Source organism: Hydra vulgaris, chromosome 09, assembly GCF_038396675.1.
Source record: "Hydra vulgaris chromosome 09, alternate assembly HydraT2T_AEP".
In the NCBI taxonomy this organism is placed as follows: domain Eukaryota; kingdom Metazoa; phylum Cnidaria; class Hydrozoa; order Anthoathecata; family Hydridae; genus Hydra; species Hydra vulgaris.
In genome coordinates, this window is record NC_088928.1 from 3,381,698 (window position 1) to 3,398,335 (window position 16,638).

Genomic DNA, 16,638 nt, shown 5'->3' on the forward strand with positions numbered 1-16,638 from the left:
ATAATATTAATAACTTAGCGGCCCTGGGGCAGTGGTTAGAGGGCTTGCATTTTATAAGCAGGAGATCCAGGTTCGAAGCAAAATCTGAAGTGAAATATGTCCAGATTTCGCTTCGAACGTGACGTGAAATATGTCCAGAAGTCCTTCGGACGTGAAATATGTCCAGATTTCACTAAAAATTATAATGATAAAAACTATGGTGAAAATAATTATAGTAAAGTTTATAAATATGACAGAAATTAATAAAATAAACATAAAATTAGCAAAATTAGGACAATAACCATAAAACTATTACTACAATGGAATCACTATCATTATAAATAAGATGAATAAGATTTCTAAAACAAAGGTAAATTAATGACAATAGTAGTATTAGTAGTAGACTTAAAAGAGACAGTATAAAATAAAAGTAAAAATAGTTTTATAAATACAGTAATATAAAAAAAGTAATATTAATAAAAGATAAAATTAATACTCATTAAATATATACTCAAATAAAAATTTCATAATTTGGTTTCGATCGAGAAGAAGAATGTTGGTAATAAAAGGTATTTAGTTAAAATCTTTTTTTTTTTATAAATGGTATTATTTGTTTCCAGTGAGAAATACATTGATGTTTTATAGAGAGCTTCCCCTATTTGATAGTGTTGAAAAAGGAAGTGTGCAAGTTAAAAATTTCAGTTTTTCGAGTGTAATATATGTGTGTGTCACTTGTTTTAATTTACTAGCATAGAGTTGTATAGAGTTAAATGTTTTCTCTAAGTTTTTAATATCTTTGCGCTGAGTTAAATTTAATCTAGACTAAAAATAACCTATTTCATCTCTAATATCATCTAAGATTCTATCTTAAGTTACAACTATTTTGAGTTTGCAATTTCTTGTCATTGAACGCTAGATGTTGAATTTCATTTTTGTGTCCGTAGTGCGAATAACAAGCATGAGGCATAGATCGTGCTTCTGATTTTTAGTTAACTTTGAGATTTGGTGTGCAATTTCATGCAACTTTTTGAGTGCCTATTATAACAAATAAATATTTGTGATAAATAAAACTAAATAATTTCTTGTATTTATTATTATTGTACACAGCTAAAATATTATTTGATATAACTTATAAAAATAATTAAGTTATTAAATTAAATAGTGTATATAACAAAAAAGCAATCATGATACACAGAACTAATAAAGTAGTAATAAAAATAGAAAAAAATTATGATTGCTTAATTTCTAAATATAGTATTAAGTTCATAAGATCAATAGTAACTAGTCTAAAACATATATTAAATTTATAATATCAACAGTAACTACCCAGCAAACATTCTATAGCGAAATTTCAGTGGACTTATATAGGCATTTTGAGCGGTCCACTGTATTTTTATCATCGGCTACTTAGTGGACCGTTAGTGGCAGCCGACAAAAGTGGCTAGCCACTATTAACATGTTGGAAACCTATCGACCGGCCATTTATAAAGTGAAAATACCCAGAAAACATTGTTTTAGTGGATTTGAGGTGGATCTATACAGGCCCTATTTAGCGGTTCATTGGAGTTTTGCTGATTGGTTAGTTAGTGTGCCATTAGTTGCAGCCGCTATAAGTGGCAAGCCAATAATTTTCCGGCATGTTTATAGTGGCTAGTTATCAGCTAGCCTCTTTAGGCGGTTACTTAGTGGACTAATAGTCCACTAAGTAACCGATAAGCAAAACTACAGCGACCGCTCTAATTGCCTATACAGGTCCACTGAAATTCCGCCATAAGATGTGTGCTAGGTACACATACCTCGACAGAGGGAGATTTATTAAAGTCACCATTTAAGTCATCATTAAAAAAAAATGTATATATATATATATATATATATATATATATATATATATATATATATATATATATATATATATATTATATTAGGGTTGTCTTTAAAACAACTTTTTTTTAAATAACTGCTTTCACCCTCTGTGTTTTATATGATAAAATAACACAAGATTTAAAAGTTTTTTTAAATAAAAAATATTTTGGTGGTGCTCGAAGACCCTTGAACATTTAATGAATCCCTAATATTAATAAGAAAAAAGTTTTTCTAAAGTATGTCTTGTTGGGTCTCAAAAGAAGCGAAATTATATAAAAACTTAATTAATAATCATTTTGTAAAAATTATTATTTTAGATTTTAGTGAACAGAAAATGACGTTTTTTAACTAAAAACGAAAAATAGGGAATTTAACAAGATTTTTTAATTATAATTTTTTTAGCGATGTTTTCTTATAAAAAGACGATTATTTTAAAATTTTTTATATAATTTCGCTTCTTTTGAGACTCAACATGATATACTTTTGAAGAACTATTTTTTTAATAACTATAGGGACTCGCCTGATGTTTAAGGGTCTTGGACTACCCCTAAAAATATTTTTTTTCAAATATTTTTTAATTCTAGTATTATTTTATTATATAGAACACATTTAAAGGGTGAAAGCAGACATTAAAAAGTTTTTTAAAGGACCACCCTAATATATATATATATATATATATATATATATATATATATATATATATATATATATATATATATATATATATATATATATATATATATATATATATATATATATATATATATATAATTTTAAATAAAAACATTAAAAATAAACTCTGAAAACTAGAAATTTCATCTTAAAATTAAAATAATTATACAAAACAACTATTGAAAAACCAGATTTCTAAATAAACTATGAATTTCAGCAACTAATCTTTTAAAAATAAGTTTAATTTCAATTAAGCAATAAAATTATTTTTGAGCAAAAAATATGTGGATAATCTAAAACAAAAATATTAACTATACTTTTTTCATTCCATATAATTATAAAAACTTGGTAAGAACTTTATTAAAAAACATGACCAATTCAACCATAAAAATTAAAAAAAAAATAATTTCTTATTTTACATTGCCCTCTATAAAAAAAGAGGAAATGTTTCTCTATTTTTGCATATTAAGAGCAGTAATGATTTCAAAATGCTGCTCATGAAGAATCAAATCATGTTTGTTTAATGCATCTAAAACTTGTGTTACTTTTTCGCATATATTATTTGTCAAACATTTGCTGATAGATAGAATATCCTTACTTAAATATTCACCATTAGGAATGTTTATCAAAGAGTCACTAGATGTAGATTTTATTGGTAACGAAGAACAAATACAATTATTCTGTTGGTAATTTTTATCATTAATGATGCATTTACTGTTGTCATGAATACCTTGATTTGATTGCATACTACCTATAAGAGAATTGAAAATTTTTAAAGGATAAAATAAAAACTTTATAAAATTTCAATATGAATTCAACTGTTATTTTATTTACATTTTATATTTTGATAAACTTTATTTATAAAACATGCCATTGGCTCTTATAAATATTTAAATATATCTTATAAACTTTAAATCATTGTGTTAGGTACATTTAATCAGAATGTTAAATCCAAGAACAGGTTTCTTACTTGCCCATGATGATAATATGTCCTTGTTAGATGCAATCCCACTACAATCATCTAGAAACTTTTAAAATATTAAATTTTATTATTTAAAAAATATATTATTAAATTTAGTTAAAATACCTCAAATAATATTTAAATACTTACTCTTGAAACTTGAAAATTTAAATTAGGTGATTCAACTGAGGCGTTTACATTAGGTGACTTAATGAAGGTATTTACATATTGTGATTCAACTGATGTGTTCATATAAGGTGACTTAATTGAAATGTTCAAGTCAGGAGATTTAAATGAGGTGTTAACATTAGATGATTCAATAGTGGTGTTCACATTGGGAGATTCAATCAAATTGTTTAACTTGGACGACCCAATTAAGGTCTTTTTCTTAGGTAAACCAGTTGATATTTTACTTAAGTTCTAAAAAGATACTCTAAAAAAAGCATCAAAACTATATAACAGGAATAATAATCAAAAAAGATTGCATTTTATAAATATACATTTGTAAAATGATAATAAAAATTGTTGAAATAAGGTCAACCAAAAAATTACTATATTTGCTTCTAGAAAACCAACAAATAAATTTTGTTCTATATTTTATTACAGCATATATAACTTTGCTTGAAAAATTTTAACATATATACATTTAACCTTCGAATAACTAAAAGCATGAAAATAATTAAAATGCTGACAAGATTTTTCCTATGGATAAAACTCCTGATAAGAAAAATACTTCTTACTTATAAAAAAATTCATCAACAAGAAAAAAAAAAGAGTGTTACTATGTTTTATTATAACAAACTTACCGATTCTTTTTCTTCAATCTTGTTATATTCAAGTGAGGATACGCTACCAATAAACTCATTACTTATACAGTTCATTTTAGTTTGATAATTAATTAAGTTTTTAGGTGGACTTAAAACTATATTACTTTGTATAGAAGAACACTCTGGAGAAGCTGAAAGCACCACTTGAGGAGTTTCAATATTTTGATATAATAAACTATATTTTTTATTCAAGTTAAAAGATGACATTGATTCTGGTGAAGCAGAAAATCTTTTTTGCTGGTATGCATTTGAGTGTATTTTATTGTTTCTTTTAAATTTTGTCAAAACTTGTGTTTCATAATTAGAACTTTCTTTATTATTATCAAAACTATCTTTTTTAGTTTTTTTCAAGCCTTCAATAAAGTAGTAATACTGCAACTTTCTTTTATTTGGGCTTTTTTGGTGCAGTAACTGATCCCCTTCCAATAACTGAGAATTTATTTTTCTACTTAGTTGATCATCTATGGATATGGGAGGAAGACATGTATTCCATTTTTCATAATTTTGAAAATTTACATTTGTGGACGGATTAGATTTAAGGATTGAATTTTCAAATGATTTGTATAGTTTATTGTTTAATATAGATTGAAATGTAGATTGTTTCTTATCATCTTCAGCATTTATTAACAGCAGATTAGATTTTTGTTTTACAGGTGATGATGTTAATACAGCTCTATTATAATTGATGCGAGGTTTTGATGAATAATCATTTAACTCAACATGGCGTGGCTTATTGTAGCAGATATTTAAGCCTGTATCAAAAAAAAAAAATCAAAAAAGAGTTTTACTCGGATAATTTTTTAATATAAGTTGTTATTAAATATTATTTTGATAATTTTTATCAAATGTCACAGAAAACTAAATAAATTTTGAAAAAACACTAAATCTAAAATCATAACTTTCTTCTTCAGCAAATTATCGTGACTTTTAAGAACCGTTTTTAATGATAACATATCTTGACTAATTGAAAAACCATGATTTTTAAAAGAACTATTAAAAGTTTGCTTGATACCAAGTTTTTTCTGTTCTCTTTTTTTTTCAAAATACTGTTGCTGAATCTTTTTTTCATTTTTCGTACGTAATCGGCTCCTGTGAATCAATACTAGTAGAAATTCAACAATGTTTATAGAAATTTTCTAAATAATTAGAGTTTTACCTTGCACCTCCGACCCAGTTCATGATAAGTCGATTAAACAGTTTTATTTTTCTATTATTTTTATATTTCCCGCTTTTTAAATTAACAACAACAATTGAATTGGTGAATGGTGAACATCGGAGAAAAGGGCGGAAGTCCAATAATGTAAACTTTTGGGAAACTAAAAAAATCTGCATTTTCCCCCGTAGTAAATTTTTGTTAATAGTTTGATACCCTTAAGTCATTTTTTTTACTCATAAGTTGGTTTAACTAGGGCCTTTCTCTTGCAACTTGATCATATCTAGATCAAGTAGCAGTTAGATCAATTGCAAAAATAATAAAGTTACTAAGAAAAAATAGTAGTTGGTCTAAATGCATATCAATGCTACTGCGCAAAATTATTGTAGTTACTGAATTCTTGGCTATGTGTTCCTCATTTTTTTGTATATTTAAGTGTACAAAATATCGATTTCCATTTGAAGGAAAGTTTTATGAAATCACAAACGTGGCAGTATTTTAACTCGTATAAGTAGTTTAGTATCAGTAGTTTAACTTGCATAACTGCGAACTGGCATAAGTGCAAAGCAGTTGTAAAAACTGAAATAAGTGCGAATTGGCATAAATACGAACTAACATAATTACGAAAATGGCATAAGCACGAAATGAAAATTTGCACTTATGTTAATATTCGCAATTTTGTTTGGTGCTCTTACTCTAATTCGCACTTATGCCAATTTTTTTTAATTGCCTCGCACTTCTATCAGTTTGCACTTATACCAATGTTTGCAAACTTATTCGGCGCACTTATGCCAATTCACAATTATTCCAGTTTTTGCAACTGCTTTGCACTTGCGCCAGTTCGCACTTATGCAAGTTCGTACTTGTGCCAATGTTTGTAAATTCTTTTAGCGCACTTATGCAGTTTGCATTTGTGCCAGTTTTGGCACTTATGCTAACTCACACTTATGTCAGTTTGCACTTATGCCAATGTTTGTGAATTCTTTTGGCGCACTTATGAAAGATCGCAATTATGAAATTCGCATTTATTCAACCTTCTGAATCAAACGTATTCTGCAGGGTTTTGAACCCCGTTCCGAGAAGCTGTGAGCTCAAAAGAAACCTAACATTTAAAAAAAAAATTTGTAACCATAAATTTTATATAAGCTCTTAAAATAAATTAAGATTAGACACTAGTAGAAACCATATCCAAATTTTAATGAATTATTACAATTTAAATAAATGCGTAAGAAATAAATGTCAAACAGTTTTGAAATACATCCATCATTAGTTGCTTAGCTTTTATTGCGATACTTTTGTTGAGTGTGCGAGCAACTAAGCAGGTAATGCTCGGGGAGTTCTTGCATTTTATTAAAAATAAAAGTATTTTTTTGAGGGAACACATAACAACACATGGTACGAAGAAATTTTCAGATTTTGATTTTTTAAGGTGGTAATAATACTACCATCGCTTATCATACTACTAGTATGGTCACAAATATAAAAATTTTTGTTTTTTTAAATACGATGTTTGTTGGAATTTTCACCCATTTGGCACACATACTTTGGTAAATTGTTAAACAATGTTGCGAGTTGCGTTGGCACAACATCAATGGCCAATGTTGTTTTTATATCACTTTTGGTTACAAATGCGAAGTCGCTAACAACATAAAACCGACGTTGGCGCAACGTTATATTTTAAATTGGCGAAGTGTATTTTACGTTGGTTCAACGTTGTATTTTACGTTGGCTTTACGTCTTATTTATTTGGAATTATTGGAAATAATTTTTATTAATATAATTGCGCTTTTTTGAATATATGCACATATATATGTATATATATATATATATATATATATATATATATATATATATATATATATATATATATATATATATATATATATATATATATATATATATAAAGGGTGTTTTTTTTAGAGGTATAGAACTTTAAGTTGGCATTACTGTTCAAGATGGCGACCGATTTAACAGGTGACAAGTGATTTATTCTCAGTTTGGTTTGGCAATTCATCATGAATAGACTCACGCCTGAACAACGCTTGCAAATAGTTCAATTTTATTTCGAAAATAATGGTTCTGTGCGGAATACGTATCGCGCTCTACGTCCATTTTATCCTCGACAAAATCATCCATCAGAACAATTAATTCGATTAACCATGGAACGTTTTCGCACCACGTTTACTCTTATTGATAACTCGCATCCCCAGAGACGCCGTACGGTGCGTACAGAAGAAGCTATTGCTACTGTAGAGCGTAGCATTGCGGAAGACCCGAATGAGTCTATCCGCCATCGAGCACAGGAATTGGATCTGTGTCCATCCACTGTATGGAAGATTTTGCGGAAGGATCTTGGTATGCGTACTAACAAAATCCAACTCGTGCAAGAATTGAAGCCAAACGATCATCAAGCAAGGCGTAGATTCGTCGAATAGGCCCAAAACGAGATTGCCGTTGTTCCCGATTTTCATAAGTGAATTTTCTTTAGCGATGAAGCGCACTTCTGGTTGAATGGTTACGTCAACAAACAAAACTGCCGCATTTCGAGTGAAGATAATCCTCAAGTGTATGTCAAAACACCGTTACATCCAGAAAAAATGACTGTTTGGTGCGCTTTATGGGCTGGTGGAATCATTGGTCCGTACTTCTTCAAAAATGATGATGGACAGAACGTTACAGTCAATGGTGATAGGTATAGAGCCATGATTACAAACTTTTTCATTCCTGAATTGAACAACCATGATGTCCAGGAGCTGTGGTTTCAACAAGACGGCGCAACATGTCACTCAGCTTGTGCCACAATCGATTTATTGAAAGACACGTTTGGTGACCGCCTAATTTCACGTTTTGGACCTGTGAATTGGCCTCCAAGATCTTGTGATTTAGCACCGCTAGACTACTTTCTGTGGGGCTATGTAAAGTCATTGGTCTATGCGGATAAGCCACAAACGCTTGACCATTTGGAAGACAACATTCGCCGTGTTATTGCCGATATACGGCCACAAATGTTGGAAAAAGTCATCGAAAATTGGACGTCCAGATTGGACTATATCCGAGCCAGCCGTGGCGGTCATATGCCAGAAATTATATTTAAAATGTAATGCCACAAGATTATCTTTCTAATAAAAAAAAATTCTTGTCAATCGAATAATCCATCGTTGTTTTATTGCAATTTAAAGTTCTATACCTCTAAAAAAAACACCCTTTATATATATATATATATATATATATATATATATATATATATATATATATATATATATATATATATATATATATATATATATATACATATATATATATATACATATATATATATATATATATATATATATATATATATATATATATATATATATATATATATATATATATATATATATATATATATATATATGTATAGGAGAGACCGGGGCTAGTTGGCCGCAGGGGTAAGTTGACGAACTGCGTTTATCTTTAGAGCCTTTCATCAGAAAGTGACAAAAATTACTCAGAAACTTCCTTATTGACCATTTCATCATTCACTGTAGTATTGTCAGGATTTGCACGTGCGCATGGGAGATATTGAGATTTATGCGTTTTTTAGGCAAAAACTTAACTTTTAGAACATCGCTTCTTTTTTACGTTACAAAGAAAATATTTAGTCGTATGAAAAAAAAATTATTGTTAAAGTTCCAGTCACAATTGGTTTACTATATCCAGCCAGACTTTTTTTTCTAAGCTGACGTTTTTCAGGATCTATAGACTTTATTAAAAAAAAAGCTTTCGGGGTAAGTTGACAAATTTTTCACGGGGTAAGTTGGCTCATAACATTTACTATGAAAAAAAATATTCATTTTTATAAAATTTTTTTGTTTTTTTGTTTTAATTTTTAACAATATTGAAAATGTTTATTCTTACAAAAAAATTAAAAAAAAATTTTTTTAGTTTTTTTTTCCACAGATAAAAGGTGGGCTACTGTTTGGCTTTTATACGGACTAATATTTGGTACCAGCTAAAAGTAATATTAAATTTTGGGATAAAATTGTTGCAAAAATTAATTTTTAAAAAATTTCTATTAATTTTGCACTTAATAGTGCATTAATAATCATTTTTATAGTTTGCGCCAACTTACCCCGTGGTGGGGTAAGTTGGCGCAAATATATATATTTATATATATATATATATATATATATATATATATATATATATATATATATATATATATATATATATATATATATATATATATATATATATGTATATATATATATATATATATATATATATATATATATATATATATATATACATATATATATATATATATATATATATATATATATATATATATATATATATATATATATATATATATATATATATATATATATATATATATATATATGTATGTAGTAAACTCCAAAATAGTAAAAGTTAAAAATACATTAGTTAATAATAACGTTTACCTGTCAATCAACATTAATCATGTTTGTTTTGCTTTTGGCTTAATATTTAAAGATTCGCAGAATGTTTATTTAAGTTATATAGTTTTGCATTTGCAACGTTGGTTTATACAAATTGTTTCAATGCTGATCCATATACATTGAATCAAAGTTTGGTTATAGGTTAGACAAACATTGATCTACACTGTCCTCCAAAACATTAGCAACCAAATAAAAAAATACTTTTTTTCTACTTTGAATATTAATTGCAGCAATTTTATTTTTTTAATTACGCTTTGAATACAAAAAATGCTTAGTATTACACATAAGAAAAAAGATTTGTACATAATAAGACTACTTGAAAATGAATAAACTTTTTTTTTTGTTTTTATTGGTATTTTAACGCAAAAACGTGGTCCTCCAAAACATTAGCAACTTTTCATAATTACTCACAAAAACTCATGGAAAATCAGCAGGACAAGTGTGGAAATAATGCCCAAGGGAATTGTTGTGTTATAATTATTAGTACTTATCCAATGAGAATCAACTAATTGTTAATTTTTGTCCAGAGATGAATATGGAGTGCTGCAATTATTACAATATTAATTTAAGATCGCGTATATATGCTGTTTTGGATTATAATGGCAGGAAACAAGTATAATTTAGCTTTTCGAGAACGTATTGTAAAAGATTACAAGAAAGGAGTTAAACAAAAGGAAATCGCAACGAAATAATCCATTAACAAGTCAATTGTATGTCGAATAATCAAACGATTTAATAAAGGTAGTCACTTAGAACATAAAGGTGAACATAAGGGTGGAAGACCACTCAAAACATGTCGCTTCACTGATCGAAAAATTATTCGTCACGTTAAAAAAAATCCTTTTGACAGCACTAATGATACTATTAAAAAACTGAAACTTTCCGTGTCTCAAAATACAGTTTGTAGACGGTTACGACTTTCAGGGCTTTTGAGCTTTGGAGCAGCAAAAAAACCTTTCATTTCTCAGAAGAATAGAAAAGCTAGAATTCTAGAGCAATGAATCAAAGTACAATTTGAAAGGTCCTGATGGAAATTTGAAGGTACGTAGATCTAAAGGTAAACGCTTAGATCCTAAATACACAAGAGGAACAATCAAGCATGGTGGTGGAAAAAGTGCAATGGTGTGGGGTTGTTTTTCTATTTTTAATGGAGTTGGACCTATTTACCGAATAAATGGCATTATGGATCAGTATGTTTATCGTGATATTCTCAAGGAAAAAGTGGTTCCTCAAACTGATAATATGCCTCTTTTATGGACATTTCAACAAGACAACAACCCCAAACACTCCTCTAAACTCGTTAAAGAATGGTTTGAAATAAATTAAATTAAAGTAATGAAATGGCCAGCTCAATCACCTGAGCTCAACCTGATTGAAAATTTATGGTACCAAGTTGAACTCTCCTTAAAACACAAAGGACCCTTCAAAAATGCCGATGAGCTATATAAAGCTATTTAAACCACGTGGAATGAGATTACACAAGAAAAAATTGATAAACTCGTAGAGTTTATGCCGAGAAGCTTGTACCGAACTAGATACAATATTATTTGCAGATGACACAAATCTATTTTATGCACATAATGATATAAATATTCTGTTTAAGTCAGTAAACAAAGAGCTATTAAATCTTACTGAATGGTTTAATGCAAACAAATTATCGTTAAATGTAACCAAAACAAAATATACTTTTTTCCATCGTTTTCATGACCGAGATAAAATTCCATTGAAACTTCCAAAACTTTGTATTGCCAATCAGGACATAAAAAGAGAAACCACTTTAAAATTTCTCGGCGTGCTTCTTGATGAAAATGTGACGTGGAGAGATCACATACAATATCTCGAAAATACAATCTCAAGGAACATAGGCCTGCTATGCAGAGCTAAGCCTTTTTTAAATCCAACTTGCTTAAAGCTTTTATATTTCTCGTTCATTCATTGCCATCTTAATTATGCAAATATTGCTTGGTGCAGTACAAATAAAAATAAAATAAAAAAACTATTTAATAAACAAAAGCATGCAATCAGAATCATTTCCAATGTGGGCCGTTATACACACTCCCAAGCATTATTTGTTAATTTAAATATAATGAATGTTTATCAATTAAATGTCTATCAAGTTCTTATATTTATGTTCAAAATTAATAAAAATGTATCTCCTAAAATTTTTTACCCATTATTCAAAATAAATCAGAATAGATATCTCACCAGATTTTCAAATAACAGTTATATCCAACCCAAAAGTTATTTTGCGGCGACCGAATTTTCAATTTCTACTAGAGGGCCGAAATTATGGAATAAAATATTAACTAATGAACTTAAAACAATTTCTATGCTAAATGAGTTTAAGAATAAATTAAAGCAAAAACTACAGATGATCGACGTAGCGCTCAACTTTTTCTGAAGTTTTAATGAGGCTTGAAAAAAAATAAAAATATATATATATATATATATATAAAATTATGGTTTATAAGAATTATTCACATATTTAAAGGTATATGCTGGTGTAAAAGGAAAGCTTCAGGATTATGCGTATTTGCTTGCTTGCTTATTAGTAATATAGTTTCTTTGTACAAATTCCTTTTTTTCTTTTTTTAAAATTTTTCTTGACCAACACAAAAACAAAAAGTTAAAGTAGGACTTTAGGACCGATGATTTTTATTCTATTAAGTCTTTATAAAAATGTTTTATATTATATAGTGTTACGTTTTTAAATTTTTGTTGTCTTATATTTACGGTATAGACTAAGGGGCTTGGTGATAAGACCAATTATGTCTTCTTCTTGCCCCTGCTATTTGTATTTATATTATGCTTTACGACTTTAATAAATTTATATAGCAAAAAAAAAAAAAAAAAAAAAAAAAAAGATGTTCCTTGATCCTAAAAAGCAAAGGATATGCCATTAACTATTGATATTAACATTTTTTAGGGTAGTTTTAAAAAAGTTGCTAATGTTTTGGAGGACCACGTTTTTGCGTTAAAATACCAATACTAACAAAAATTCAAGTTTATTTTTTTTCAAATAGTCTTATTATGTTAAAATCTTTTTTTATTATATGTAACATTAACCATTTTTTTAATTTAAAGCTTAATTAAAAAAACAAAATTGTTGTAATAAGTAATCAAAGTAGAAAATTTTTTAAATTTTATTTGGTTGCTAATGTTTTGGAGGACAGTGTATATACTTTTTTTTTTTTGTGGTTGTTTACGTGTTTCAAGAAGTCCTTACAGTATTATTACAGAGCCGGCGTCAAACCACGAACCTCTTGACTCTAAGCCAGAGCTCTAAGCTCTAACCACTCTAAGCTCTAACCACTGCGCCATGGCTGCACATGGATTCAACGTTATATTATACAAGTGTGTATAATATAACGTTCAATCAACATTTGGTTAAGATTGTTAAAAATTCAATTTTTGCAATGTTTTTACATACGTTGGACTAACGTCACTGCACAAGCTGTTTTTAATGCGTCGGTATTAATCTTTTCATTGACATTATACTATTAAACACCTGACATTAAATCAACGTTGAATTTGCCTCAGAAAAAATAGCCGAAGTTTGCGATGGGTTTGCATACGTTAGCCCAATGTGTATGTGCTGATTGGGTAGGTTTGTTGAAAACAATAAAGTTGTTTATTTTCTAAAACTTTAGAAAAACTACTATACAGAATTGTTCCTTAGAAACAAAGATAAATATATATTGATTCACATTAAACTGCTTAGGCAAGTATTTTTTATTATAATGTTTTGAAAAATACTGAATGGTATTTGGCTTCTTTCGGCCGTACTTTTCGGTCAAGACCAAACCAGTGTGCTAAAATAATACTTAATTTCTTATCATTCGTTGAAAAGTAAATTAAAACTTGTTCTATCTATTCAAGTTAGTGATGTTAAATACAGCCTCAGTATAATTAATTTTTTGTTGACTTTTATGTAATTACATAAAACGTAATCGGTCAAGATAAAACTGGCGTGAAGAGAAACCTCCAAAAAGAAGCTTCGAAAGAGTTACCTTCATCCAGAGATCTTCTACAGCAACTACAATTATTTATTGGCAATCGTGGAACTCGGCAAATACTAAATAAATCTCTAAACTTAGTTTTTAGTAAGCGTGCAGGGGCGTAAAAATAGTTACAAGAAGATAACCGTGTTATCTTTTTAGATAAAAAAAAAATTTCATTTGGATGGACCCAACGGGTTTTAGTATTTATAGCATGACCTGCAAAAACAAAAACAAATATCTTTTATCTAAAATCAAAAACAAGAAAAACAAAGATTTATTTTGCTATCACAACATTGGGCAACATTCCCAGCAAACATTGTTTTAGTGGATTTACAGTGGATCTATATAGGCATTTTTTAGCGATTCATCGGAGTTTTGATCATAGGTTAGTTAGTGGACCATTAATGGCAGCCGCTATAAATGGCAAGCCGATAACTTTCAGACATGTTAATGGTTGCTAGCATCGGCTAGCCGCTTTTGGCGGCTGCCGCTAATGGTCCACTAAGTAACCGATAAGTAAAACTACAGTGGTCCGCTCAAAATGCCTATATAGTTCCACTGAAATTCCGCTATAGAATGTTTGCTGAGATTATACAGATTAGATCAAAGTTTAAATCGTAAAAACTTTTTTTATTGTTTTGATGTTGTTGTTTTTTACATTAAACTAATATAAATGTGGAAGCTGTTTTAGTCGCGTGCGTAACGAAAAACAGCTTGCGCAAATACAAACGTAAATACAACGAAACAATAACATGAAAAGATTAATTTTTTTATTGATAAACGCATTTTAATTTTTTTATTGCTAAACGCATTTTAATTTTTTTATTGCTAAACACATGGCAACAACAACAACAAAAAGCAATATATTTACCAGAAATATAGATGTTTTACATAGGAATGTTATAAGTTATAAAAAATATATGTACAGTCTACATTCTGGATGGTTCACTGGTTAACTAGGCTAAATGGAGGAGAGCGACCATGAACAAAACAAAACATAAAAAATACAAATAAAATAAATAATACACTCACAGAAGGTTGCATTTAGTCAACATTCATATTTATATCTCATGCATTTTTTATGGTGATATATCTTTTATCACCAGTAGTACTACTGTTGTTTTTATTTATCTTGTTGTAGCAAGTAGTATTTTAATTTGGTATTGAGGACATATTTTTTAATGTTTTTAAAAGGGATTGATTTTAATTTGTTTTGAATTTGATTACAGTCAATTAATGCAGAGTATTTAAAGGAGTGTTTACCGTAGGATTTTGTATTATATGTTTGCACACTCAATGCACCTCTACAAAAATTTGTGGTAAGTTGACAGCTAATTGCACTGCGTAGAGTAAACCATTTATTAAATATAAGAGGTAGCTTTTTGTTCAGGCAGCTGTGAATAAATAAACAAGTTTTAATCTTGATTATATCATGCACTTTTAGAATTTGTAGTGCGTTAAATGATGTAAATGTATGTGAATTTTTTGGTAGAAATTCAATAATCCTGATTGCTTTTTTCTGCATGATAAATTAGTGATTTACAATAATACAATGCTCCATGATAGAAGGCAATATGTAAGGTGAGAGTGAAATAAAGCATAGTAAATAGATTTTAAAGTTTATTGTTGTATGACATGTCTTAGCTTTGACGGAATAGCAAGGGATCTATTAAACTTATTAGGTAAATCGTTATAATGGTAAGTCCAGGCTAAGTTTTCGTCTAGCTTAATACCCAAGTAGTTTACAAATTTTTTGTACCAATGGTTTTCCCATTTAACTTAATTTTGAGCTGCTGATCTAGTTTTTTGTGACGACTTTTAGGAGTTAAGGGAAATTTTGTTAGCATTTAGCCAGTTACATAGTTTTTTAAGGTCATAGTTAAAATATTTGTTGATTTTTTTATAGACTTATTAAAATAGAAAAAGTTTGGGTCATCTGCAAAGTGTTGGACTCAACAAAATTTTAAAGCTCCAGACATGTCATTTATATAAATAAGAAACAGCAAAGGGCCAAGGACAGATCCTTGAGAAACACCTACTTTGATATTGTTCAGGTTTAAGCTTATCCCACTAATGGGTACTAATTGAGTTCTATTAGTAAAGAAACATTTGAACCAAGAGTTTAAAACTCCTCTAATACCATAGTAGGATAGCTTATAAACTAGAATGTCAACATCTACAGTGTCAAATGCCTTTTGAATTTCGATAAAAATTCCACATCCAGACATTCCTTCATCCAGAGAATTTTTTTTTCTGTTAGACTTAGTAAAGCAAGTGATGTGGAGTGGTTTATTCGAAAACCAAATTGCAATTCAAAAAACAGTTTATTTTCATTGAAGAACTCGTATAAACAGTTAAACATTAGCCTTTCAAGAATTTTGTCAATTTTGGAGAGGAGGGAAATTAGTCTACATCTTTACACTAATTGATTTGAATCAGTTTTAAAAATAGGTATAACTTTGGCAGTTTTTGAGTTTTTTGGAAAAATACCACTTGAGAACGAGATGTTAAAAATGTTAGAAAGAATTCTTGAAAGTTCCGTTTTTAATAGTTTTAGAATTTTAAAAGGCAGACCATTTGGTCCAGAAGCTTTATTTGCGTCTAAAGAGTTGATAATTTTTGAAATTTTATGTTCGTCAGTAGGTTTTATAAAGAAAGATTTTTGAAAAGGATTTGATAAGTAATATGTGAAATGATTCATGGATGAAGGAATTGT

The 16,638-nt window shown here is 28.6% G+C and overlaps 1 protein-coding gene across 1 annotated transcript; it reads right to left on the reverse strand.

Moving 5' to 3' along the window:
• Positions 1-2,642: 2,642 nt before the first annotated feature.
• LOC124811012 (protein PF3D7_1417600) lies at positions 2,643-5,579 on the reverse strand. The gene is made up of 6 exons (XM_065804507.1): positions 5,459-5,579; positions 5,315-5,391; positions 4,282-5,054; positions 3,626-3,895; positions 3,485-3,542; positions 2,643-3,265 (listed from the first exon to the last, which is right to left on the reverse strand). Exons 1-6 carry the CDS (start codon positions 5,479-5,481, stop codon positions 2,967-2,969), a joined length of 1,500 nt encoding a protein of 499 aa, XP_065660579.1. The 5' UTR covers positions 5,482-5,579; the 3' UTR covers positions 2,643-2,966.
• Positions 5,580-16,638: the final 11,059 nt, after the last annotated feature.